The sequence below is a fragment of the Bos grunniens genome, chromosome 13 (genome assembly GCF_055505025.1).
Source record: "Bos grunniens cultivar Pamir isolate PY7600 chromosome 13, Bosgru_T2T1.0, whole genome shotgun sequence".
NCBI lineage: Eukaryota > Metazoa > Chordata > Mammalia > Artiodactyla > Bovidae > Bos > Bos grunniens.
Genome location: NC_141177.1, coordinates 73,476,959 through 73,503,459, shown reverse-complemented (window position 1 = coordinate 73,503,459; position 26,501 = coordinate 73,476,959). Strand labels below are relative to the sequence as shown.

Below are 26,501 nucleotides of genomic sequence, written 5' to 3'. Positions count from 1 at the left end.
CATACAGATTTCTCAAGAGGCAGGTCAGGTGGTCTGGTATTCCCATCTCTTTGAGAATTTTCCACAGTTTATTGTGATCCACACAGTCAAAGGCTTTGGCATAGTCAATAAAGCAGAAATAGATGTTTGCTTTTTCGATGATCCAGTGGATGTTGGCAATTTGATCTCTGGTTCCTCTGCCTTTTCTAAAACCAGCTTGAACATCAGGAAGTTCATGGTTCACATATTGCTGAAGCCTGGCTTGGAGAATTTTGAGCATTACTTTACTAGCGTGTGAGATGAGTGCAATTGTGCGGTAGTTTGAGCGTTCTTTGGCATTGCCTTTCTTTGGGATTGGAATGAAAACTGACCTTTTCCAATCCTGTGGCCACTGCTGAGTTTTCCAAATTTGCTGGCATATTGAGTGCAGCACTTTCACAGCATCATCAAGAGATTCTTTTTAAACATGTTAGTATATATATACACACACACACACAGACAGAAGCTGAACTTTTTAAACAAGTTCCATATATATATACACTATATACATATATATATAGTTCCCTATATATATATAGAACTTTTTTAAAAGTTCAGCTTCTGTGTACCCTACTTCATGCTCACCAGTACAAGTCTAGTCCCCATTCTCATCACTGAATTGAGCCCCTTTACCCGTTGGCCTCCCCCAACTGCCTTTCAAGAGATTATCCTTTCTATACCTGGAATCACTACATCTTTCATACTTCTCTTGCCTTGGGAAAGAGGGCCAGGAAGAGAAAACTTCTGTTTCCAATGTTTTACCACGCTCTGAAGTTCAGTGCCTTTGACCAAGCTTCCTTGTGATAGGGCGTTTTCACTGTGAACTGAAGAGCCAGAGAAGTTGTCATGTCCCAGCAAGACACCTATAGTCTCTGTTCAGTGCTCCAGGCAATAGAAATCCAGAAACACTGTGCTGTTTAAGCATGCTATTGTCAGCTTATAGTACTGATTGTATTGATGGTGTAGTATCATTTTCTCTCAGTCTCCTGGAGTTTGGTTAGGATTATGGTCATTGTAAACAGCAGTTCTTTTCTTTGTTATTTTGTTCTGCATTTGATGACTATAAAGGGGAGGAGTGGTTCTTAGGCATTAGTGGCCTACGAGTATAGTACAACCACTGTCCCCTTCCTCTAGTGTGGCCTCCAGGCGTGGTTTGAAAGGAATACTTTTAAACAAAGCCTCAGTCTTGAGGTTTTACTATTCTGTATTTTACTTCTGTTGATTTAAAATGTATCTTGCTTTCTTCTTTAATAGTTGGTGAGAGTTCTGAAGAGCACTCTTCAAGGAGGTATGATTTTATGGATGTTTTAAATTATATGTTTAACTAAGGGAACATGGAGAAGAGAAAGTAATGGTTGTTGAGTGTTCTACTTTGGATTAGACAATGCATTACATGCTTAACATCTGTGACCTCATAGAGTCATCACAGCAGCTTTGTAAAGTAGCTGTATCCTACTTTTACTTAATTAGGCAACTGTGGTTTCAGGAGGTTAATGAATTGACCCTGGTTAAAATGAGTTGACCTGTGATTTGACAATTGGCCTTCCTGGCTCCCATGTCCACTCCCATGGCCCTCAGCAGAGACTGAGAAGTACCCATGGAGCATATAAGTTAAAGATATAAATTAGTTCTTTGACTTGTGTCCATTTTAAGTTTGACATTGTGGGGAAACTCCCTGCACTCCCTCTTAGAAGTGTACTCACTTCTTAGAGAAGTGGTGCCGTCTCAGTAAGTGGTATCCCTGCTGACGGACCAAGACTCCCCTTTTGGACGGACTCAGATTCATCTCTGAACCTTGAACAGACAATGGAGAAGGGAAAGCCTGTTCTTCTGCTTTGCTTTAAGTCATCAGGTTTATTCCAGTTTGGGCAAACAAGAATTATTTCAATCCATCAATGGGATTTTCAGTTCAGCTATTAGAACTTTTGGTGAAAACAAATTATTTTTAGGCTCTGCCGATGCATTGGCTGTCACTCTCTGTTATGGAAACTAAGAATGAGTGTTAACTAGATATTTCATAGGTTGGGACAGATGAACGCAGAAATAGGTAACAAAAAACTTTTTTGGAGACTTCCCTGGGGGTGCAGTGGTTAAGACGGTTAGTAAGACATCTTCCAATGTAGGCAGTATGGGTTCGATGCTCGGTCAGAGAAGCTAAGATCTCACATAACCCGGGGTCAGACAGCCAAAACCTAAAATAGAAGCCCCATTGGAACTAATTTAGTAAAGACTTTAAAAGTGGTCCACATCAAGAAATCTTTTAAAAAATTACAAAAAAAAAGCTGTTTTAAAACAGGCCAAATTTTATTCATGTCAAGAAAGTTCATTTAATATATAGACAAACTTTCACTTGTTTTTTTTTTTTTTTTTCTTTTGTTCAAGGACATGAGCTCACTCATTTTTATTGTATGTTTTTGCTTTAAAGGTTTCCCAACAAACCTGGCGTTGATTTAGGGCCTACATCAAATGATGAAGTCTTAGGTTTTAAAACTAAGGTAAAGTGTTCTGTTGTGAAATTTGTTTTCCTGCTCTGAAATTAGTTTCACGTAGTATTTACTCTTATGATTAGACAGTGGAAGTGACAAATAGATTCAAGGGATTACATCTGAAAAACAGAGTGCCTGAAGAACTATGGATGGAGATTCATGACATTGTACAAGAGGCAGTTATCAAAACCATCCCCAAGAAAAAGAAAAGCAAAAAGGCAAAATGGTTGTCTGAGGAGGCCTTCCAAATAGCTGAGAAAAGAAGAGAAGCAAAAGGCAAAAGAGAAATCGAAAGATATACCCATTTGAATGCAGAGTTCCAAAGAATAGCAAAGAGAGATAAGAAAGCCTTTCTCAATGATGAATGCAAAGAAATGGAGGAAACAATAGAATGGGAAAGGCTAGAGATCTCTTCAAGAAAATTAGAGATACCATGGGAACATTTCATGTAAAAATGGACACCATAAAGGACGAAGAGAAGCAGAAGATATTAAGATGAGGTGGCAAGAATACACAGAACTCTACAAAAAAGATTTTTATGACCCAGATAATCAGGATGGTGTGATTACTCACCTAGAGCCAAACATCCTGGAATGCGAAGTGATAGTGGAGGTGATGGAATTGCAGTTGAGCTATTTCAAATCCTCAAAGATGATGCTGTGAAAGTGCTGCACTCAATATGCCAGCAAATCTGGAAAACTCACCAGTGGCCACAGGACTGGAAAAGGTCAGCTTTCCTTCCTATCCCAAAGAAAGGCAATCCAAAGAATGGTCAAACTACTACATAATGGCACACATCTCACATGCTAGCAAAGTAATGCTCAAAATTTTCCAAGCCAGGCTTCAAGAGTACATGAACCATGAACTTCAGATGTTCAAGCTGGATTTAGAAAAGGCAGAGGAACCAGAGATCAAATTGTCAACATCCTCTGGATCATAAAAAAAGCAAGTGAGTTCCAGAAATGCATCTACTTCTGTTTTCTTGACTGTGCTAAACCATTCGACTCTGTGGATCACAAGAAAGTGTAGAAAATTCTTCAAGAGATGGGAATACCAGATCATCTGACCTGCCTCCAGAGAAATCTGTATACAGGACAAGAAGCAACAGTTAGTACTGGATATGGAACAATAGACTGGTTCCAAATCAGGAAAGGAGTACATTAAGGATGTAAGTTATCCCCCTGCTTATTTAACTTATATGCAGAGTACATCATGTGAAATGCTGGGCTGGATGAAGCAGAAGCTGGAATCAAGATAGCTAGAAGAAATACCAATAACGTCAGATACTCAGATGACACCACCATGATGGCAGAAATTGAAGAAGAACTAAAGAGCCTCTTGATGAAAGTGAAAGAGGAGAGTGAAAAAGTTGACTTACAACTCAACATTCAGAAAACGAAGATCATGGCATCTGGTCCCATCACTTCATGGCAAATAGATAGGGAAAGAATGGAAACAGTGACAGACTTCTTTTTGGGGGCTTCAAAATCATTGCAGATGGTGACTACAACCATGAAATTAAAAGACGCTTGCTCCTTGGATGAAAAGCTATGAGCAACCTAGACAGCAGATTGAAAAGCAGAGACATTACTTTGCCAGCAAAGTTCTGTCTAGTCTAAGCTATGGTTTTTCTAGTAGTCATGTATGGATGTGAGAGTTGGACTATAAAGCAGGCTAAGTGCCAAAGAATTCATGCTTTTGAACTATGGTGTTGGAGAAGACTCTTGAGAGTCCCTTGGACTGCAAAGAGATCCAATCAGTACATTATAAAGGAAATCAGTCCTGAATATTCATTGAAAGGACTGATGGTGAAGTTGAAACTCCAATAGTTTGGTCATCTGATGCGAAGAACTGACTCATTGGAAAATACCAATTCTGGGAAAGTTTGAAGGCGGGAGGAGATGGGGATGACAGAGGATGAGATGGTTGGATGGCATCACCGACTCAATGGACAAGAGTTTGTAAAACCTCTGGGAGTTGGTGATGAACAGGGAAGCCTGGTGTGCTGCAGTCCATAGGATTGCAAAGAGTCACACCACTGAGCAACTGAACTGAGCTGAACTGATGTTGATATTTTCATAAAATTTGAAGAACAGTGTAGATGCATAAAATATATTAATAAAATCATATGAAACAGAGGCTTTGCTCATAGTATATCCTTAAGAATACTGATATGGTACTGATCTATTGTATATACATTCTAAATATATGTGTTTCTCCACATACCTTATTGTACTTTTTTTTTTTCTGTAAAGTTTGTTCTTGACTAGAAATGTCTCACTTTTTCCTTTCTTCTTCCTCCTCTACCTTTTTTAAATTTTTAAAAAAAATATTTCCTGTTAACCTAATTTTTCCTTGCAGAACACATTTCTTCAATGTCTGTTCTTTCAGTCCATCTCTCTCTGCCTCTATTGTGAACATGTTTGCTTATGGCTTTCTATTTAGAGTGTGGCTTTCATTCATGATCATTGTCTTACGGGTTTAACCTTGTTTTTTCCCTGTTTCATAGAAGTAGCTGATTTTTTTTTGCTGTTTCATTGGTCTCAAGCTGTTTGACAAACAGAATAGAAGTAGCTTATCCTGTTTGCAGTTCTAGCCCATCTAAATAAGGTTCTGTTAAAACCTAAACTTTCATATTACCCTTCACAAGTGATAATCCATGTATATATTAATCATGGAAGCAAATTTGGAAATATAGCAATTAATTTAAATGTCTTAGTTTTTCAATAGTGCTCTAAACTACCGAGGATAAATTATTACTCTAGAACATTTTGGTAGAGAAAGTAATCTAGTGGGTGTCCTAGTATTTGTATAGCAGTCAATTAGGGGTAAGGAGAGGAAGATCTGGTGCTTCTGATGTCATCTGTCATAATCCTTTCCCCATGAGCAGGTCAGTCAGTGACAGAACTGTGATTTGAATCCACCTCTGAATGACTCCAGAGCCTATGCTCTTTGTGTTAGATCATAGAGAAATGGGGGATGTTATAATTCTTTTATTCAGGTTGATACTTGTTATATTCTTCAAGCTCTTAATTTCTTCTCCAGCATGTCCTGAAATCAAAGTTAATGAAGTTAATGAAGCCTTCTCAGCTATCCAAGAGAAACAGTAAGTTATTTGAAGACTGTCCTCCTGGTGTTATTCCTTGATTTGAAATGACACATGTTCTCATGTACTCTCTCCTGTTTTCACTGTACTAGAAGCAAAATGTGGTATTTTGAGACCAGAGAGTACAACTTTCTCTCAGAACAATAATTCTGGTAGTAATGTTGAAGATGTGGTTGAAACATTTCCCAAACCATCACCCTGGTTTGAGGGCATCTGTCGTCCTGCCTTCCCATTGCCTGAGCCTGTTCCAAAACTTCTCAAGTCTGTAGCAGGCCTTGGTCGTACAAAGGTAAGTTGTTCTGTTTGTAACTCTTCTTTCCCTGTATTTGTTCACATACCATTCCCCTGATCCTTATGATGACAAAAAGGATCCCACCACAGAAATAGAAGCCCTCAAAGTCACGATACAAAAAGGTGTGATAATAAGAGGCATACAAGTGCAGGATTCAGATTTATAAATACTGGCATACGAAGTATGCTGTTATGAAAGAAAAGAATTACAAAGCACTGAGGAGTGAATTCCGGGAGTTGGTGATGGACAGGGAGGCCTGGTGTGCTGCAATTCATGGGGTCGCAAAGAGTCAGACACGACTGAGCGACTGAACTGAACTGAATTGAGGAAAAACAACTAGATGAATATGAAGATGGGGAGGAGGATGAAGAGGAAGAATTCCTTTAAGAAGGACAAGATGAATATAAGATGGAATGAGAGTGAAGATGAGACAGGTATTATACAAACACAACAGAAATAGTGGGGGGTCAGTCAGACCAGGAACTCTATATTATAAATATGTGAGAAATTATTTCAAATTCAACTTAAGAAGAGAAAGTGAGGTTGTAAAAAAACAATGCTCATACTCTTTTGAATGACACATAGAATGACATTCTTATGAAGAACTAAAAAAAATGTGTTCCTTATTTTTTTTTTTTGGTGGTTGTTTTCGAGGTTGGTGGTTGTTCTTGTTTTTTTGTTGAATTGAAATGTAGTCAGTTTAAAATACTGTGTAAGTTTCAGGTGTACAGCAATGTGATTTGTTTACACTTGTGTATGTATATATATATTTTTTGAATATAGTTCCCTCTGGAAGTTCATTTAAATTTGAAGTGAGTTCTCTTTTTAAAAAAATTCTCACTTCAAAATTAATGAAGCAGTCTTCTATTTAACCTAGCAAAACTTTCGTTTAGAGACAATTCAAGATGAGCCCTGTTTTAGGCCTTTGGAGACGTATTGTGAATTAAGAATTTTGGGCCCTTCTGTTTATTGTGGTTTCTAACTTCAGTTCGGTTCAGTCGCTCAGTCGTGTCCGACGCTAGATACTTAATGTACTTATCTAATTTATCTTACTGTTTGCTATAACCTTGGTGGGTGTTTTAGATCTTTCTGAAAATAAAGAGGAAATACATAAGCATTTAATCTATTCTTTTTACTAAAATTATAATTTATAATTTTATAAATGAGATTCTTAATCTCTCTTCATTAAGTGAGAAAATTTTCAGCTGCAACAGTCTAAAAGAAGAAATGTAGAAGTGTATTTTTTCCTCTGGAGAGATTCTGATTTCTTTTTTCTGAATGTCAGCAAATAATGGGTAATTGCATACATTAAATGAACGAAATCATGACTTATGCTTTTTTCTTATATAGACTACGTATTATTATAAAGTCATAAGGAAAGAAAAATTACCACCAGAGTTTATAAAATTATCTGTGGAAGATATTTTTTCTTTAAAAAATATCTCTAGCAACGTGTACATTCCACATTATTTTTATTTATTTATTTTTATTTTAATTGGAGGCTAATTACAATATTGTAGTGGTTTTGCCATACACTGACATGAATCAGCCACGGATGTACATGTGTTCCCCATCCTGAACTCCCCTCCCACTTCCCTCTCCATCCCATCCCTCTGGGTCATCCCAGTGCCCAGCCCTGAGCACCGTGTCTCATGCATCGAACCTGGACTGGCGATCTGTTTCACATATGATAATATACATGTTTCAATGCTATTCTCTCAAGTCATCCCACCCTTGCCTTCTCCCATAGAGTCCAAAAGACTGTTCTTTACATCTGTGTCTCTTTTACTGTCTCGCATATAGGGTTTTCGTTACCATCTTTCTGAATTCCATATATATGTGTTAGTATACTGTATTGGTGTTTTTCTTTCTGGCTTAATTCACTCAGTATAATAGGCTCCAGTTTCATCCACCTCATTAGAACTGATTCAAATGTATTTTTTTAATGGCTGTGTAATATTCCATTGTGTATATGTACTACAGCTTTCTTATCCATTCATCTGCTGATGGACATCTAGGTTGCTTCCATGTCCTGGCTATTATAAACAGTGCTGCGATGAACATCATCGGGGTACACGTGTCTCTTTCACTTCTGGTTTCCTCGGTGTGTATGCCCAGCAGTGGGATTGCTGGGTCGTATGGCAGTTCTATTTACAGTTTTTTAAGGAATCTCCACACACTTCTCCATAGTGGCTGTACTAGTTTGCATTCCCACCAACAACATAAGAGGGTTCCCTTTTCTCCACACTCTCTCCAGCATTTATTATTTGTAAACTTTTGGATAGCAGCCATTCTGACCGGCAGGAGATGGTACCTCATGGTGGTTTTGATTTGTATTTTCCTGGTAATGAGTGATGTTGAGCATCTTTTCATGTGTTTGTTAGCCATCTGTATGTCTTCTTTGGAGAAATGTCTGTTTAGTTCTTTGGCCCATTTTTGATTGGGTCGTTTATTTTTCCAGAATGAGGTGCAGGAGTTGCTTGTATATTTTTGAGATTAGTTGTTTGTCAGTTGCTTCATTTGCTATTATTTTCTCCCATTCTGAAGGCTCTCTCTTCACCTTGCTTATAGTTTCCTTCATTGTGCAAAAGCCTTTAAGTTTAATTAGGTCCCATGTGTTTATTTTTGCTTTTATTTCCATTACTCTGGGAGGTGGGTCATAGAGGACCCTGCTGTGATTTATGTTGGAGAGTGTTTTGCCTATGTTTTCCTCTAGGAGTTTTATAATTTCTGGTCTTACGTTTAGATCTTTAATCCATTTTGAGTTTATTTTTGTGTATGGTGTTAGAAAGTGTTCCAGTTTCATTCTTTTACAAGTGGTTGACCAGTTTTCCCAGCACCACTTGTTAAAGAGACTGTCTTTTGTCCATCATATATTCTTGCCTCCTTTGTCATCGATAAGGTGTCCATAGGTGCATGGATTTATATCTGGGCTTTCTATTTTGTTCCATTGATCTATATTTCTGTCTTTGTGCCAGTACCATACTGTCTTGATGACTGTAGCTTTGTAGTATAGCCTGAGGTCAGGCAGGTTGATTCCTCCAGTTCCATTCTTTCACAAGATTGTTTTGGCTATTCGAGGTTTTTTGTATTTCCATACAAATTGTGATATTATTTGTTCTAGTTCTGTGAAAAATACCATTGGTAGCTTGATAGGGACTGCATTGAATCTATAGATTGCTTTGGGTAGTATACTCATTTTCACTATACTGGTTCTTCTGATCCATGAACATGGTATATTTCTCCATCTACTAGTGTCCTCTTTGATTTCTTTCACCAGTGTTTTATAGTTTTCTATATATAGGTCTTTTGTTTCTTTAGGTAGGTGTATTCTAAGTATTTTATTCTTTTCATTGCAATGGTGAATGGAATTGTTTCCTTAATTTCTGTTTTCTCATTGTTCGTGTATAGGAATGCAAGGGATTTCTGTGTGTTAATTTTATATCCTGCAACTGTACTATATTCATTGATTAGCTCTTATAATTTTCTGGTGGAGTCTTTAGGGTTTTCTATGTAGAGGATCATGTCATCTGCAAACAATGAGAGTTTTACTTCTTCTTTCCCAATCTGGATTCCTTTTATTTCTTTTTCTGCTCTGATTGCTGTGGCCAAAACGTCCAAAACTATGTTGAATAGTAGTGGTGAAAGTGGGCACCCTTGTCTTGTTCCTGACTTTAGGGGAAATGCTTTCAATTTTTCACCACTAGGATAATGTTTGCTGTGAGTTTGTCATGTATGGCTTTTATTATGTTGAGGTATGTTCCTTCTGTTCCTACTTTCTGGGAAGTTTTTTTTATCATAAATGGATGTTGAATTTTGTCAAAGAGAAATCTGCATCTATCAAGATAATCATATGATTTTTATCTTTCAATTTGTTAATGTGGTGTATTACATTGATTGATTTGCAGATATTGAAGAATCTTTGCATCCCTGGGATAAAGCCCATTTGGTCATGATGTATGATCTTTTTAATATTTTGTTGGATTCTGTTTGCTAGAATTTTGTTAAGGATCTTTGCATCTATGTTCATCAGTGATATTGGCCTGTAGTTTTCTTTTTTTTGTGGCATCTTTGTCAGGTTTTGGTATTAGGGTGATGGTGGCCTCATAGAATGAATTTGGAAGTTTACCTTCCTCTGCAATTTTCTGGAAGAAATTTTTAGTAGAATTCAGCTGTGAAGCCGTCTGGTCCTGGGCTTTTGTTTGCTGGAAGATTTCTGATTACAGTTTCGATTTGCGTGCCTGTGACGGGTCTGTTAAGATTTTCTGTTTCTTCCTGGTTCAGTTTTGTAAAGTTATACTTTTCTAAGAATTTGTCCATTTCTTCCAAGTTGTCCATTTTTTTGGCATATAGTTGCTGATAGTAGTCTCTTATGATCCTTTGTATTTCTGTGTTGTCTGTTGTGATTTCTCCATTTTCATTTCTAATTTTGTTGATTTGATTTTTCTCCCTTTGTTTCTTGATGAGTCTGGCTAATGGTTTGTCAATTTTATTTATCTTCTCAAAGAAACAGCTTTTAGCTTTGTTGATTTTTGCTATGGTCTCTTTTGTTTCTTTTGCATTTCTTTCTGCCCTAATTTTTAAGATTTCTTTCCTTCTACGAACCCTGGGGTTCTTCATTTCCTTTTCTAGTTACTTTAGGTATAGAGTTAGGATATTTATTTGACTTTTTTCTTGTTTCTTGAGGTAAGCCTGTATTGCTATGAGCCTTCTCCTTAGCACTGCTTTTACAGTGTCCCATAGGTTCTGAGTTGTTTTTTTCATTTTCCTTCATTTCTATGCATATTTTGATTTCTTTTTTGATTTCTTCTGTGATTTGTTGGTTATTCAGCAGTGTGTTGTTCAGCCTCCATATGTTGGAATTTTTAATAGTTTTTCTCCTGTAATTGACATCTAATCTTAGTGCATTGTGGTCAGAAAAGATGCTTGGAGTGATTTCAATTTTTTTGAATTCACCAAGGCTAGATTTATGACCCAGGATGTGATCTATCCTGGAGAAGGTTCCATGTGCACTTGAGAAAAAGGTGAAATTCATTGTTTTGGGGTGAAATGTCCTATAGATATCATTTAGGTCTAACTAGTCCATTGTATCATTTAAAATTTGTGTTTCCTTGTTAATTTTCTGTTTTCTTGATCTATCCATAGATGTGAGTGGGATATTAAAGTCTCCCACTATTATTGTGCTATTGTTAATTTCCACTTTCATACTTGTTAGCATTTGCCTTACATATTGTGGTGCTCCTGTGTTGGTGCATATATAGTTGTTATATCATCTTCTTGGATTGATCCATTGGTCATTATGTAGTTTCCTTCTTTGTCTCTTTTCACAGCCTTTATTTTAAAGTCTATTTTATCTGATATGAGTATTGCTACTCCTGCTTTCTTTTGGTCTCTATTTGCATTGAATAACTTTTTCTAGCCCTTCACTTTCAGTCTGTATGTGTCCCCTGTTTTGAGGTGGGTCTTTTGTAGACAACATATATAGGGATCTAGTTTTTGTATCCATTCAGCCAGTCATTGTCTTTTGGTTGGGGCATTCAACCCATTTACATTTAAGTTAATTATTGATAAGTATGATCCCGTTGCCATTTACTTTGTTGTTTTGGGTTTGAGTTTGTATACCCTTCATGTGTTTCCTGTCTAGAGAAGATCCTTTAGCATTTGTTGAAGAGCTGATTTGATGGTGCTGAATTCTCTCAGCTTTTGCTTGTCTGTAAAGCTTTTGATTTCTCCTTCATATTTGAATGAACTCCTTGCTGGGTACAGTAATCTGGGTTGTAGTTTTTTCTCTTTCATCACTTTAAGTATGTCCTGCCATTCCCTTCTGGCCTGAAGAGTTTCTATCTAAAGATCAGCTGTTATCCATATGGAAATCCTCTTGTGTGTTATTTGTTGTTTTTCTCTTACTGCTTTTAATATGTGTTCTTTGTGTTTGATCTTTGTTAATTTGATGAATATGTGTCTTGGGGTGTTTTGCCTTAGTTTATCCTGTTTGGGGCTCTCTGGTTTTCTTGGACTTGGATGACTATTTCCTTTCCCATTTTAGGGAAGTTTTCAACTATTATCACCTCAAGTATTTTCTCATTGCCTTTCTTTTTGTCTTCTTCTTCGGGGGCTCCTCTGATTCGAATGTTGGGGTGTTTAGCATTGTCCCAGAGGTCTCTGAGGTTGTCCTCGTTTCTTTTAATTCATTTTTCTTTTTTCTTCTCTGCTTCATTTATTTCTACCATTCTATCTTCTACATCACTTATCCTATTTTCTGCCTCTGCTGTTCTACTGTTGGTTCCCTCCAGAGTGTTTTTGATCTCATTTATTGCATTATTCATTATTGATTGACTCTTTTTTATTTCTTCTAGGTCCTTGTTAAACATTTCTTGCATTTTCTCAGTCCTTGTCTCCAGGCTATTTATCTGTAATTCCATTTTGTTTTCAAGATTTTGGATCATTTTTACTGTCATTATTCTGAATTCTTTTTCAAGTAGACTCCCTATCTCCTCCTCTTTTGTTTGGTTTGGTGGGCATTTATCATGTTCCTTTACCTGCTGAGTATTTCTCTGCTTTTTCATCTTGTTTTGATTGCTGTGTTCGGGGTGGCCTTTCAGTATTCTGGCAGTTTGTGGTTCCTCTTTATTGTGGAGGTTCCTCGCTGTGGGTGGGATTGGACGATTTGGCTTGTCAAGGTTTCCTGGTTAGGGAAGCTTGTGTTCTGGTGGGTGGAGCTGATTTCTTCTGTCTGGAGTGCAATGAAGTGTCCAGTAGTGAGTTTTGAGATGTCTATGGGTTTGGTGTGATTTGGGCAGCCTGTATGTAAGTTCAGGGCTATGTTCCTGCATTGCTGGAGAATTTGCATGGCTTGTCTTGCTCTGGAACTTGTTGGCTCTTGGGTGGTGCTTGGTTTCAGTGCAGGTATGGAGGCTTTTGGATGAGCTCTTATCAATTAATGTTCCCAGGAGTCAGCAGTTCTCTGGTGTTCTCAGGTTTTGGACTTAAGCCTCTTGCCTCTGGTTTTCAGTCTTATTCTTACAGTAGCCTCAAGACTTCTCCATCTATACAGCATCAATGATAAAACATCTAGGTTAATGATGAAAATCTCCTCCACTGTGAGGAACACCCAGAGAGGTTCACAGAGTTACATGGAGAATAGAAGAGGGAGAAGGGAGATAGAGGTGACCAGGAGGAGAAGAGGGGGAATCAAAAGGGGAGAGAGCAAGCTGGCCAGTAATCAGTTCCCTATGTGCTCTCCACATTCTGGACCCCTTGGAGAGGTTCATGGAATTACAAAGAGAAGAGAAGAGGGATGAAGGAGACAGTGGTGACCAGGAGGATAAAAGGGTGAATGAAAATGAGACAGACAGATCCAGGCACTAATCAGGTCCCTAAGTGTTCTCCACAGCCTGGAACACACAAAGAGATTCACAGAGTTGGGTAGAGAAAAGAAGGGGGAGGGAGGACATAGAGTCGACCTGGTGGAGACAAAGCAGAGTCAAAAAGGCGAGAGAGCAATCAAGCCAAGAATCACACTCCCAAGTAAAAATGGGTACTGAAGATTGGGTTCTTAAAGGTACAAACTTGATAACAAATACCAAAAAGCAAAGATTAAAAATCTAGAGTAGAGGTTAGACTCTGAAAAATACAATATTAAAAAACCAAAACAAAGTCACAAAAATTATAAAATATATATATATATGAAGCTTGCTTTAAAAATAGGGTCTTTTTTTTATTTTGCAAGGTAATAGTAGGTTATAAAAATGAAAATTAAAGGAGTAATGTCAGGGGACGTTCAACTTTAAGGGATCCAATATGTTATTCTTTTCTTTTGTGTGCCATTTCTCAAGGATTCTGTATTCCTCATCACGTGCTGCAGGAATGAGCAGAGCTGCACGCAGTTCCTGGGACTGAGATCCTGAGAAAGGGCACCTGCTTGGTCCTTTCAGTGACTCCCTCCAGTGACCTCACTCAAATGTGATCTGCTCAGTTATGCCCCTCTCACTCAGGACATGCAATTCTTTCTGGCCCTTTGAAGATTGTTATTTGCTTGCCTTTGTTTTTGCTCCTTTTTTTTTTTTTTACTGCCTAAAGCTGCCTTGGATGAAGATATATAAACATGCTTTTTTGCAAACAAAGCACCTTTGTTTCACTCGAGACTTGGGTCCCCTGCATCCCTCTTCTTGTTGACTCCAGTCCCCAGGTCCCGGTCTACAAAGACCATGACAGAGTAATAGAGGACTTTAAAATAAAATTTAAATATTTATATAATGATAATAGTATAAATATATTTAGGAATTTCTCTGGAGCTGTTGTGGGCAGTGTGGGGTCAGTTCAGTTCCAGATAGTTACGTGATCTGGCTTATACTTCTCAAGATCTATAGGCCCCTTCCAATGTAGTCGCTGCTAACTACAGGGTTTTAATCTGTTGCACCTGTCACTTCCAAAGCGGTTCCCTCTGTTTATTCTAGCTTCTTCCGTTTGCTGTTCTCTTCAGTGTCTAATTTCTGTCCTGACACAAGGGAGCGAAGGTGGTTACTTATTTAGGCTCACTTGTGCAGTACTGCTGTGGGGACAGAGGGACACTGCAAACAAATATCACTGGCATGTGTGGGGAGTGCTTGCAGTGTCTCGGCCACACTGGCTTTGCCCTTGCTCATGGCACATGTACTTTCCCACTCTACACTTCTCAGGCTCTAGGTTGCTCTGCTGGGGAACTATCTGAGGCGGGCCCTGGGTTGCGTGCACTTCCGAGGTCTAAGCTGCTCAGGTTCAGGTTCTCAGGTAGTCCACAAAGGGGCAGACTCGGTTGGGCCTGCGTTTTGTGCCCTTCCCAGGTCCGAGCAGCTCAGGCGACCAGGTGCTTGGCGAGCGGTCTCCCCAGGTGGGGAGTGCATCTTATCACCTCCCCGGTCCAGCCGCTCGGTTTCCTGGGTGGCAGTGGGCGCACCCGTTTCCACCGTGTCGTATGCCTCTTCTGGGGAGCTGATCTCTGGCTGTGACCCTCCCGGCAGAAGTCAACCATCCAGAATCCTAAGGGGTTTTGGTTAGTGACTGGGTGCCTGCTTGCAGCTTGGTAGAGGATGCCTCTCTGGGGCCGAGTTTGCCTCTTTCCAGCTCTGGGTGCCCCCCTCCTGCCTCCCTGTCTCCAGTGGGAGATGGGCCGATCCGCAGCTGGCTAGCTCTCCTCTGGTATTTGCTCAGTCCTTTGTTTTCTGAGTGGGCCTGGCAGGGCCTTAGGTTAGGGCTTTTCGCAGGATAGTTCTCTCTCTCTCTTTTTTTCTCTCTCTCTCTCTCTGGCTATCCCACAGTTTGGGTTGCTATCTCATGTTAGTTCCCTCAGATTGCCCCCTCAGGGCATTCAGGCCCAGTCCTTACCCTAAGCAATGCAGCCCGTGCCTCCCTGTTCAGCCCGCACTTGCTGCTGGCGGATGCAAGCTCTGGGAGTTCCGGTTAGGCACGTGATCTGTGGGTTTTATTCATTTATGTATTTATTTTTCCTCCGGGTTATGTTGTCCTCTGAGATTCCAAAACTCCCCACAGACCCGCCAGTGAGAGTGTTTCCTGGTGTTTGGAAACTTCTCCCCTTTTAAGACTCCCTCCCTGGGATGGATCTCTGGCCCTACCTCTTTTGTCTCTCTTTTTATCTTTTATATTTTGTCCTACCTCCTTTTGAAGACAGTGGGCTGCCTTTCTGGGTGCCTGATGTCCTCTGCCAGCATTCAGAGTTGTTTTGTGGAATTTGCTCAGCATTCAAATGTTCTTTCAATGAATTTGTGAGGAAGAAAGTGGTCTGCCCATCCTATTCCTCTGCCATCTTAGGACTGCGCCCCACCCCCCCCCCCACACACACACACACATTATTTTTAAGAAACTTTATTAATTTCAGTGTTTATAGATGTTAAATTACCATGTCAATTCTTTGTTATACATGTGGAACTAACATGTAAATTCTTCCATATAGAAAAGTTAGTCCTTGTGGTTACTTGATTTTTTTCGTTGGTTTTTTCTTTCCCGATGTGAATATTGAGTCCTTCTTGATCATCATAAATGTATTTGAAAACTTTTAAACCTTCAACTTAGGTAATCATAGTTTTACTCCTTTTTTTTTTTTTTGTATCTAGGTCATTTCTTTAATCTTTACCTGCCATTCCAGAAGACATAGATAAGAAGTTAGAGTCGTTAGTGTGCTGTTTACAGGGAAAGAAGCAGTAAATCATGTGAATGTTCAAATAGGGTTGTTAAAAATTCATTTATTCTTACATGAAGGATAATTGCTTTCCAAAATTTTGTTGTTTTCTGAAAGCCATCAACAAGAATCAGTCATAGGTTCACCCAGGTCCCCTCCCTCCCAAACCCCCCTCCAATCTCCCTCTCCATGCCACCCTTCTAGATTGTTGCAGAGCCCCTCTTTGAGTTCCCTGAGTGATAGAGCAAATTCCCATTGGCTATCTATTTTACATATGGAATTGTAAGTTTTCATGTTACTCTTTCCATCCAACTCACCCTCTCCCCTCTTCCCCTTCCCCCGTGTCTCTAAGTCGGTTCTGTCTGTTTCTCCATTGCTGCCCTGCAAATAAATTCGTCAGTACCATCTTTCTAGATTCCATACATGTGCATTAGTATATGACATTTATATTTCTCTTTCTGACTTACTTCACTATGTATAATAGGCTCTAGGTTCATCCAGGTGGATGAACTGACTCAAATGCATTCCTTTTTACAGCTGAGTAATGTTCCTTTGTATATATGTACCACCACTTCTTCATCCATTCATCTGTCAATGGCCATCTAGGTTGCTTCCATGTTCTAGCTATCATAAACAGCACTGCAGTGAACATCAGGGTGCATGTGTCTTTTTCCATTTTGGTTTCCACAGGGTGTACTCCTGGGAGTGGGATTGCTGGGGCATATGGTGGTTTTACTCCTAACTTCTTAAGGAACCTGCATACCGTCTTCCATAGTGGTTGTATCAATTTACCTTGCCACTAGCAGTGCAAGAGGGTTCCCTTTCCCCCACACCCTCTCTGGCATTCATTGTTTGTAGACTTTCTGATGATGGCCATTCTGACGGGTGTGAGGTGGTATCTCATTGTGGCTGAGTAGTGAAGAATCTGCCTTCAGTGGGAGACCTGGATTTCCTCCCTGAGTCGAGAAGGAGGCCATGACAACCCACTCCAGTATTCTTGCCTGGAGAATCCAATGGACAGGGAAGCCTGGAAGGCTTCAGTCTTAGGGTGGCACAGAGTTGAACATGACTGAAGCTACTAAGCAGCAGCAGAGGTAGCAGACTTTTGGATGATGGCCATTCTGCCTGGTGTGAGGTGGTATCTCACTGTAGTTTTGATTTTCATTTCTATTTTGGTTTTTTACCAAATTGACGTTGACAAGATAGTGCTTGAAGCTTGAAAATATTACTGCATTTGGATTGTCAAGTTGATCTGCAAGGAACATTTCAAGAGAAGCAAAAGCATGGGAAATAGTAATAAATATGTGGGGCTAAAATAACAGCAGTTAGCTTTAGTGATGTTTTAGTAAGTGCAAACCATTTTGGATAGGTTAAGTAGCACGTGCAGAGTACCTTTATGGCCGCCATACTTGAAGTACCATAAAGTAACGGTGCCCTGTTTGAAGGTGGCAGCTATGGAAGGAGATAAGAAGGGCCTGGTCTCTTAGATGTGGCAGCCACTGCTTGGTGATGCAGCACCATGTTTGAATTCAGCATCCTGGTTCTGTCACATAGCAACTGTGGGATCTTGGCAACCCTGTCTTAACCAGGTTAAAACTAGGGTATTTCTTCAAAAGGGATTAGGAACTCTTCATGCAACTCAGTGTTATCATTCATTCTAGCAGAGTATCTCTGAGATCCTTCCACAGAAGTATGTGGATTATTTACCGGGAACTGCTGGTCAAAGAGGAAAAAAGACATTAAATGGACAAGTAGAAGGTAAGAACTGTGTTTTACAGAAAAGTCATTTGACAGAACGTTGATTGAAAATGGGAATGCTGATACATTCTAATAGGCAAAGAAAATCACCTGTCAGATGGGTAGTGAGAAAAAAGATGAGAAAAGGAGGGCAATTATGCATCTTATCAGGTGTCTACCACAGGGTACATTGAGAATCCAGTTTAAGGAGCTAAATTATTAGTTCTTAGACTTACTTCGTGGTCCAATGTTTAAGACTTTGTCCGGTTAAGACTGTCCAATGCAGGTGGTGCAGTTTCAATCCCTGCTCAGGGAATTAAGATTCCATGTGACACATGACCAAAACCAAATGATTAGTTCTGTTTCAAGATACTCTATGACCTAAGGAAGGTCAAGAAATAAGAAGCAAGAGGGAATGATGGATAAAAGAGACAGAGGGTACAGGAAGGAAATGAAGAAAAGGAAGCACAGGTCTGTGGGGGAAGGGGGCAATAAATAATGAAGGTCTTTAGATAAAGGGAGAGTATTTGACACGGACGATGAATTCAAAGTGAGCTTCTGGCACCAAAACTTGTCAGAGAAGAACAGCAAAGTTCTCACCTCTTCCTGTTTACTTGTTATTAGGAAGACGTTCAGAACTGCGGTCCCTGGGCGTGCAGAGCAGTGTGTCATCCTCTGCCCGGAAGCATGGGCATAGGTGCTCAGCTGTAATGTGTGCAAATTGGTGTCATACGAAATGTTGCTGCTTTCCAGCATGGTGTCACGTGGGACTAAAGAGAACTGGAAAGAAGGAGAGAGCAGGGGGCGTGATGGGGAGACCAAGGAACCACAGCCTCAGAGAGAGTCCACTGGAAGGTTTCCAACTTCTAATGCCATTTCAGTTTGGGGGGACGTGTTCATGTGAGGAAACAGAGGCTGAGATTTCAGGAGAATGAATTAAGTTGAAGTCATGTAGAAGCAGACTCCGTGTAGACCAGTGTTTCTCAAATTTTAATTAGTCACTTGGGGACCATGTGTGAAGTGTACATGCTGAGCAGGAGGTCTGAGGTTCTGTGTTCCTAACAAGCTCTCTGAGTAGCAAGGGTGTAGCTTTGCATATAGAGAAATCTGGAAGAAGAGCATTGGATAGTGCAGGACAGAACAGGATCAAGGAAAAGCAGTATTTTGTGTTTCTTTCTGAGCGTGTTTATAGCCAGAGGGAAGCAAAGAGTTGAAGTAGCAGTTATAGGTGTAAGATACCATTGCTAAGCAAAGAGGGAGAAAGAAATGGTAGGTGTCAGGGAACATTTAACTTTAGGACTCCTGTATGTTGTTTTCTGTTTCTCATGAACCCTCTGTTCCTTATCAGTTCCTGGTATACAGGAACGAGTGGAGCGGCACGCTGTTCCCAGGACTGAGGTCATGGGACGGAATGCATACGTGGATTTCCTTCAGTAACTTCTACCCTACAGTAACACTGTTTAGTCACGACCCTCTTACTCAAGATATGGATTGTCTTCTGGCCTTGAGACGATTGTTATTCTTTGTTATTCCCTTGGTAACGGTTGTTATACATCTGGTTTTTGTTCTTTCCTCAACTTTATTTTTTTGCCTAAACCTTCCTTCTATAACAATATGTAAACTCACACAAACATGAATAATGCACCCTTGTTCCACTAGAGACTTCGGTCCCCCGTGTCCTTCTTTCTCGCTCTGGCTAGGTCTTTGGAGTATGGAGTCCTGCCGAGCTCACTTTCCTGCCCGGGCTTTCAAGACTTCCTTGAGAAGGATGCCCTGTGTCTTAGTGAGCGGTATTAGCCCTATTCTAGGGCTTTATTGGTTTTCCACATAACCCAGGGAATATTAGTCTCTCTCTTTTGCTTTCTTTTCGTTGACTCTGGTCCACCAGGCCCCAGTCTGTAAAGAAGACCACAGGTAGGGATGATCCATAGAAAGGATGTCAAGGGGGAAGATTTAAGTCCACAGATCTAGAGATTACCATTTAGAGAGGAGAGAATCTAGTGAAAGGACAAAGGGAGGAAAGGAAGGCTGTAGGGAGGTGAGTTTGGAGTTGATGAGGACACTTGAGAGAGCTCCTTCTAGATGACTTCAGTGTATTTACCCTGAAAAAAGATAAGATCATTATTGCTCCAGAGAATCCTGGAGCTGGGAGGGGGTGCTAGAAGTGGGGGAAACTGCAGCCCCTCTGAGTAACTCTTAGGCATCAAAGATATATGTTGTACTGGTATTTGTTATTCAAATTAGATTAATTTGTAAAAGGAGGCATTGACTTTTTTTTTTTTATAAAGATAGCTGATTCTTTGAAAGTTGTTTCATAGAAATCCTTTGAAGCATTAACATGATATACCAAACTAAACTAAATTTTGAAGCCAAACAGATCAATAGGGTTCATTCCCTAAATGTAGAAATACTTTTAATAAATACTACACTGATTTTGAAACATGCAAGATTTTTAATTTCTAATAATTCTGTGGCAATTAAATATATTATTTCCTTTTTGATAATTATATTTAAATATTGAGAATTTATTACACATTATTTCCTAGATGTGTCTTATATACCTTCCTGCATGAGTGGATTGAGAAACTTTAAGATGGCTAGACTAGAGGAGACAAGACAAGTAGGCATTCCAGTAGCCCACATGGATATGGGAAAAAAAATGAATATTTTTATGAGCCATTTTTCTACAAGTGTATATCCAGGCTAATCAGTTCATTACTCTGTCTTTGATGAGAAATGAATTATACATTCTGGTGAACTGTCATCCCAGCTGTGCACTTCTTAAATGACTGGACAGACTGAAGAACATGATAAATACTTATCGCATAATGGTGGAAATGATAACTGCTGTGTTGCATTCAAGATGTGCTGTTGCATTTTACCATCAGCTTTCACGTTTATGTTCTTGGGTTCATGACTTGCTCCTCTGATTCAGATCCACTTTCTCCTCATCAGTCAGCACGTTCACATTGGTCTGTGTGCACTTTAATGTTTTATAAAGCCATTGAAAACGTAATGTTACTTTTGAAATCTTAACTGCATGTTTTGGTGAACCTGTATTCCTATTTTTTCTTCACTATCTTTAGTGGATTCCTATGTCTGTCTTACCAGTGTCCTAAGATCCCCCTAAAAACAAGACACTAAAACTGAATGTATTCAGTGCCAAGGCTGAGTGCGAGGATTCTGCTCGGTACTAACTCTGCATGAATGTACAGCTGGCTTTCATGTTTACATGTAATTAACTCTGTGTCCCTTTTTCCTCTTAGAGTCTCCTGGGAAATATCCTAACGTGAAGGTAAAAACTTTTATAATTTTATCTGAACTGTGGATTGTCTCCTATGTACATTATTTAGTAATCAACTTGTTTCCAAACCCCATTCAGCCAGCAGTCAGAATGAAAGATTCTGTTCCTAATAACACAGTCAGAATGAAGGATTTCCAAACATCCATTTCAGGTAAATTTTGCAGTACACAGTTAACTCTGGAAAGAGGGACACTGAACTATTTGAAATACTCAGTCTTCATGCTTTTAACATTTTCTTTGCAAATTTAATTGAAGAATTGGACATACATAAGGCAATGTTATTGTTGATACCTGTGATTTGAAACAAAAGATACAAGCATAAGAACAAGAATTTTTTAAAATATAAGCTTCAACTCAAGACGTTTCTGTATACGTTTCGACACTCTGAAGTTCTCAGTTTGGAATCTCTATAATTCTCAGGAAATCTTAGAGGTTAAATTTTAGACTCTAAGTTTTTTCCAGTGCCCCAAATGCTTGTTTGAACTCTAACCTTTCCCTTGAGTAAAACTTCACTTGCTAATATGTCAGTTGTATTTCAGCTTGTAATTATTTCATTATAATGTTGTTACACAGATGAATGTAGGCCAATCAGATATTTTCATTAGCAGACTATGTGTGTGCATTTGTGTGTGCGTGCATTTGTGTGTGTGTGTGTGTGTGGTGTCTTTGATTATTAGAAGTAGGGGAAGTAATCATACTTTAATGACTATTCGATAGACATAATCTTTTGAAACAGTGATTCTGACAGTTGTTGGCTTTAGGGTCCTATTATACTTCTAAAAATTATTGAGAATTCCAAGGAACTTTTGTTTCTGTCTGTTGATGTTTACTATATGGAAGTTCAGTTGAGTTCAGTCGCTCAGTCGTGTCCGACTCTTTGCAACCCCATGGACTACAGCACACCAGGCTTCGCTGTCTATCAGAACTCCTGGAGTTTACTCAGACTCAAGTCCATCGACTGGGTGATGCCATCCAACCATCTCATCCTTTGTCTTCCCCTTTTCCTCCTGCCTTCAGTCTTTGCCAGCATCAGGGTCTTTTCCAGTGAGTCAGTTCTTCACATCAGGTGCCCAAAGTATTGCAGTTTCAGCTTCAGCATCAGGACTGAATTCCCTTTGGATGGACTGGTTGGATCTCCTTGTAGCCCAAGGGACTCTCAAGAGTCTTCTCCAACACTACACTTCAAAAGCATCAATTCTTTGGTGTGCAGTTTTCTGTACAGTCCAACTCTCACATATATACATGACCACTGGAAAAACCATAGCTTTGACGAGACAGACCAATGTTGGCAAAGTAATGTGTCTGCTTTTTAATATGCTGTCAAGGTTGGTCATAGCTTTTCTTCCAAGGACCAAGGGTCTTTTAATTTCATGGGTGCAGTCACCATCTGCAATGATTTTGGAGCCCCCCCAAATAAAGCCTGCCACTGTTTCCATTCTTTCCCCATCTATTTGCCACGAAGGAATGGGACCGGATGCATTGCTTAGTTTTTTGAATGTTGAGTTTTAAACCAACTTGTTCACTCTCCTCTTTCACTTTCATCCAAAGGCTCTTTAGTTCTTCAATTTCTACTATAAGGGTGGTGTTATCTGTATATCTGTGGTTATTGATATTTCTCCCGGCTATCTTGATTTCAGCTTGTGCTTCACCCAGCCTGGAATTTTGCATGATGTACTCTGTGTATAAGTTAAATAAGCAGGGTGACAATATACAGCCTTGACGTACTCCTTTCCCTATTTGGAATCAGTCTGTTGTTCCATGTCTAGTTCTAACTGTTGCTTCTTGCCCTGCATACAGATTTCTCAGGAGGTAGGTCAGGTGGTCTGGTATTCTCATCTCTTTAAGAATTTTCCAGTTTGTTGTGATCCACAGAGTTAAAAGCTTTGGGGTGGTCAATAAAGCAGAAGTAGATGTTTTTCTGGAACTCTTGCTTTTTTGATGATCCAGTGGATGTTGTCAGTTTGATCTCTGGTTCCTCTGCCTTTTCTAAATCCAGCTTGAATATCTGGAAGTTCACGTTTCATGTGCTATGGAGGGATGGCCTGGAGAATTTTGAGTATTACTTTGCTAGCGTGTGAGATGAGTGCAGTTGTGCGGTAGTCTGAGCATTCTTTGGCATTGCCTTTCGTTGGGATTGGAATGAAAACTGACCATTTCCAGTCCTGTAGCCACTGCTGAGATTTCCAGATTTGCTGGCATATTGAGTGCAGCACTTTCATAGCATCATCTGTTAGGATTTGAAATAGCTCAACTGCAATTCTATCACCTCCACTAGCTTTATTCGTAGTGATGCTTCCTAAGACCCACTTGACTTCACATTCCAGGATGTCTGGCTCTAAGTAAAGGATCACACCATCGTGCTTATCTGGATCATGAAGATCTTTTCTACATAGTTTTTTTGTGTGTGTTCCTACCCCCTCTTCTTAATATCTTCTGCATCTGTAGTTGCTGCTGCTGCTAAGTCGCTTCAGTTGTGTCCGACTCTGTGTGACCCCACAGACGGCAGCCCACCAGGCTCCCCCATCCCTGGGATTCTCCACGCAAGAACACTGGAGTGGTTTTCCATTTCCTTCTCCAGTGCATGAAAGTGAAAAGTGAAAGTGAAGTCACTCAGTCCTGTCCGGCTCTGTGCGACCGCATGGACTGTAGCCCACCAGGCTCCTCCATCCATGGGATTTTCCAGGCAAGAGTACTGGAGTGGGGTGCCATTGCCTCCTCCGTCTGCATCTGTTAGGTCCATACTATTTCTTTCCTTTATTGTGCCCATTTTTGCATGAAATGGTCCCTTGGTATCTCTTACTTTCTTGAGGAGATCTCTAGTCTTTCCCGTTCTATTATTTTCCTCTATTTCTTTGCACTGATCACGGAGAAAGGTTTCCTTATCTCTCCTTGCTATTCTTTGCAACTCTGCATTCAAATGGGTATATCTTTCCTGTTCTCCCTTGCCTTTAGCTTCTCTTCTTTTCTCAGCTATTTGTAAGGCCTTGTCAGACAACCATTTTGCCTTTTTCATTTCTTTTTCTCTGGGATGGTCTTGATCACTGCATTCTGTACAATGTTAGGAATCTCCATCCATAGATCTTCAGGCATTCTGTCTATCAAAACTAATCCTTTGAGTCTATTTGCCACACCCACTGTATAATCCTAAGGGATTTGATTTAGGTCATAGATGGATGGTCTAGTGGTTTTCCCTACTTTCTTCAGTTTAAGTCTGAGTTTGGCAATAAGGAGTTCATGATCTAAGCCACAGTCAGCTCCTGGTCTTGTTTTTGCTGACTGTATAGAGCGTCTCCAAAGAATAGAATAGAATAGGCTGCAAAGAATAGAATCAGTCTGATTTCATCATTGACCATCTGGTGATGTCCATGTGTAGAGTCTTCTCTTGTGTTGTTGGAAGAGGGTGTTTGCTATGACAAGTACGTTCTCTTGGCAAAGCTCTGTTCACCTTTGTCCTGCTTCATTCTGTACTCCAAGGCCAAATTTACCTGTTACTCCAGGTATCTCGTGAATTCCTACTTGTACATTTGAGTCCCCTATATTGAAAAGAACATTTTTTTGGTGTTAGTTCTAGAAGGTCTTGTAGGTCATCATAGAACCATTCAACTTCAGCTTGTTCAGTGTTACTGGTCAGAGCATAGACTTGCATTACTGTGATATTGAATGGTTTGCCTTGGAAACGAACAGGGATCATTCTGTCATTTTTGAGATTGCATCCAAGTACCGCATTTGGGACTCTTGTTGACTGTGATGGCTACACCATTTCCTCTAAGGGATTCTTGCCCACAGTAGTAGACATAATGGTCTTCTAAGTTAAATTCACCCATCCAGTCCATTTGGGGGCTTCCCTGGTAGCTCAGTCGGTAAAGAATCTACCTGCCGTGCAGGAGACCCAAGTTTGAATCCTGGGTCAGGAAGATCTCCTGGGGAAGGAAATGGCAACCCACTCCAGCATTCTTGCTTGGAAAATCCTATCACCAGAGGAGTCTGGCGAGCTACAAATAGCCCATGGGCTCAGGAGCGTCGGACAGGACTACGGACTAAACCACAAACCAGTCCATTTTAGTTCACTGGTTCCCAAAATGTTGATGTTCACTCTCGTCATCTCCTGCTTGACCGCTTCCAATTTGCCTTGATTCATGGACCTAACATTCCAGGTTCCTATGCAATATTGCTCTTTACAGCCTTGGACTGGACTCCCATCATCAGTCACATCCACAGCTAGGTGTTGTTTTCACTTTGGCTCGATCTCTTCATTCTTTCTGGATTTATTTCCCCACCGATCTCTAATAGCACATTGGACACCTACTGACCTGGGGAGTTCATTTTTCAGTGTCCTATCTTTTTGCCTTTTCATACTGTTCATGGGGTTCTCAAGGCAAAAATACTGAAGTGGTTTGCCATTCCCTTCTCCAGTGGACCATGTTTTGTCAGAACGTTCCAGCATGACCCGTCTGTCTTGGATGGCCCTTCACGGCATGGCTTGCTCATAATTCCACTTAGTTAGACAAGTCTATGGTCCATGTGATCAGTTTGGTTAGTTTTCTGTGATTGTGGTTTTCAGTCTGTCTGCCCTCTGATGGATAAGGAAAAGAGGCTTATGGAAACTTCCTGATGGGAGAGACTGACTGAGGGGGAAACTGGGTCTTGTTCTGATGGGCTGGGCCATGCTCAGTAAATCTTTAATCAGACTTTCTGTTGATGGGTGGGGCTGTGTTCCCCCCCTGTTGTTTGACCTGAGGCCAAACTATGGTGGAGGTAATGAAGATAATGGCACCTCCTTCAACAGGTCCCATGCATGCACTGCTGCACTCAGTGCCCCTGACCCTGCAGCAGGCCACTGCCAACCCTTGCCTCAGCCAGAGACTCCTGGAAAATAAAACTAAAAAACGTAAAAATACAGGCACACACAATCATAATGGCTAATTCCATTAGTCATTGGAGTTCTGATATCACATATCCTGTCTCTGGAGAACTCCTGTGTGCACTCAGAACATAATTGAGCATGGAAGAAACGTTTAGAGTTGTTGTGAAAAGAGTTTTGACCTCTTGGATCCCCTGGCCCAGTGGGTCTCTGGACTTCAGGGATTCTCAGGGCACACTACAGAACCACCATTTTAAACCATTGGCATGGTTGGATGTGAAATGATAAAGGGACCCTTGTGTTGACATGGGTTTAAAGTTTCATTTTTGCATTTCTTGCTTGTTTCTTTGATTTCTCTTAAGAAATTTAGACCTGAGAGTTCCTTTTTTTTTTTTAAGCAAATATTTCTGTGTTTCGTTCATTCTTCCCTCATGGTGCTCTGTGCTCTTTAGATCCAGTGTGGTCCTAGACTTATCCTATTTTCACGTGGAAACAATTAGTCACCCACAAGACTATCATGTCT

General features: G+C 40.1%; 1 protein-coding gene across 14 annotated transcripts in view; it reads left to right on the top strand.

The window, feature by feature from the left end:
• LOC147361244 (ankyrin repeat domain-containing protein 26-like) overlaps positions 1-26,501 on the top strand; it is a 77,162-nt gene that overhangs the window by 17,874 nt on the left and 32,787 nt on the right. For 11 of the 14 annotated variants that reach the window (XR_015139948.1, XR_015139947.1, XR_015139949.1 and 8 more), the window contains exons 7-13: positions 1,273-1,306; positions 2,444-2,513; positions 5,550-5,610; positions 5,703-5,899; positions 17,738-17,834; positions 21,080-21,108; positions 21,196-21,268. Coding sequence is in view for 3 of the 14 variants with exons in the window: in XM_086334973.1 (XP_086191099.1) it covers positions 1,273-1,306; positions 2,444-2,513; positions 5,550-5,610; positions 5,703-5,899; positions 17,738-17,834; positions 21,080-21,108; positions 21,196-21,268 (561 nt within the window). In the remaining 11 variants the exon portion in view is untranslated. The remainder of the gene's footprint in view (positions 1-1,272; positions 1,307-2,443; positions 2,514-5,549; positions 5,611-5,702; positions 5,900-17,737; positions 17,835-21,079; positions 21,109-21,195; positions 21,269-26,501) is intronic. The other 3 variants (XR_015139957.1, XR_015139954.1, XM_086334975.1) reach the window with 1 other exon arrangement.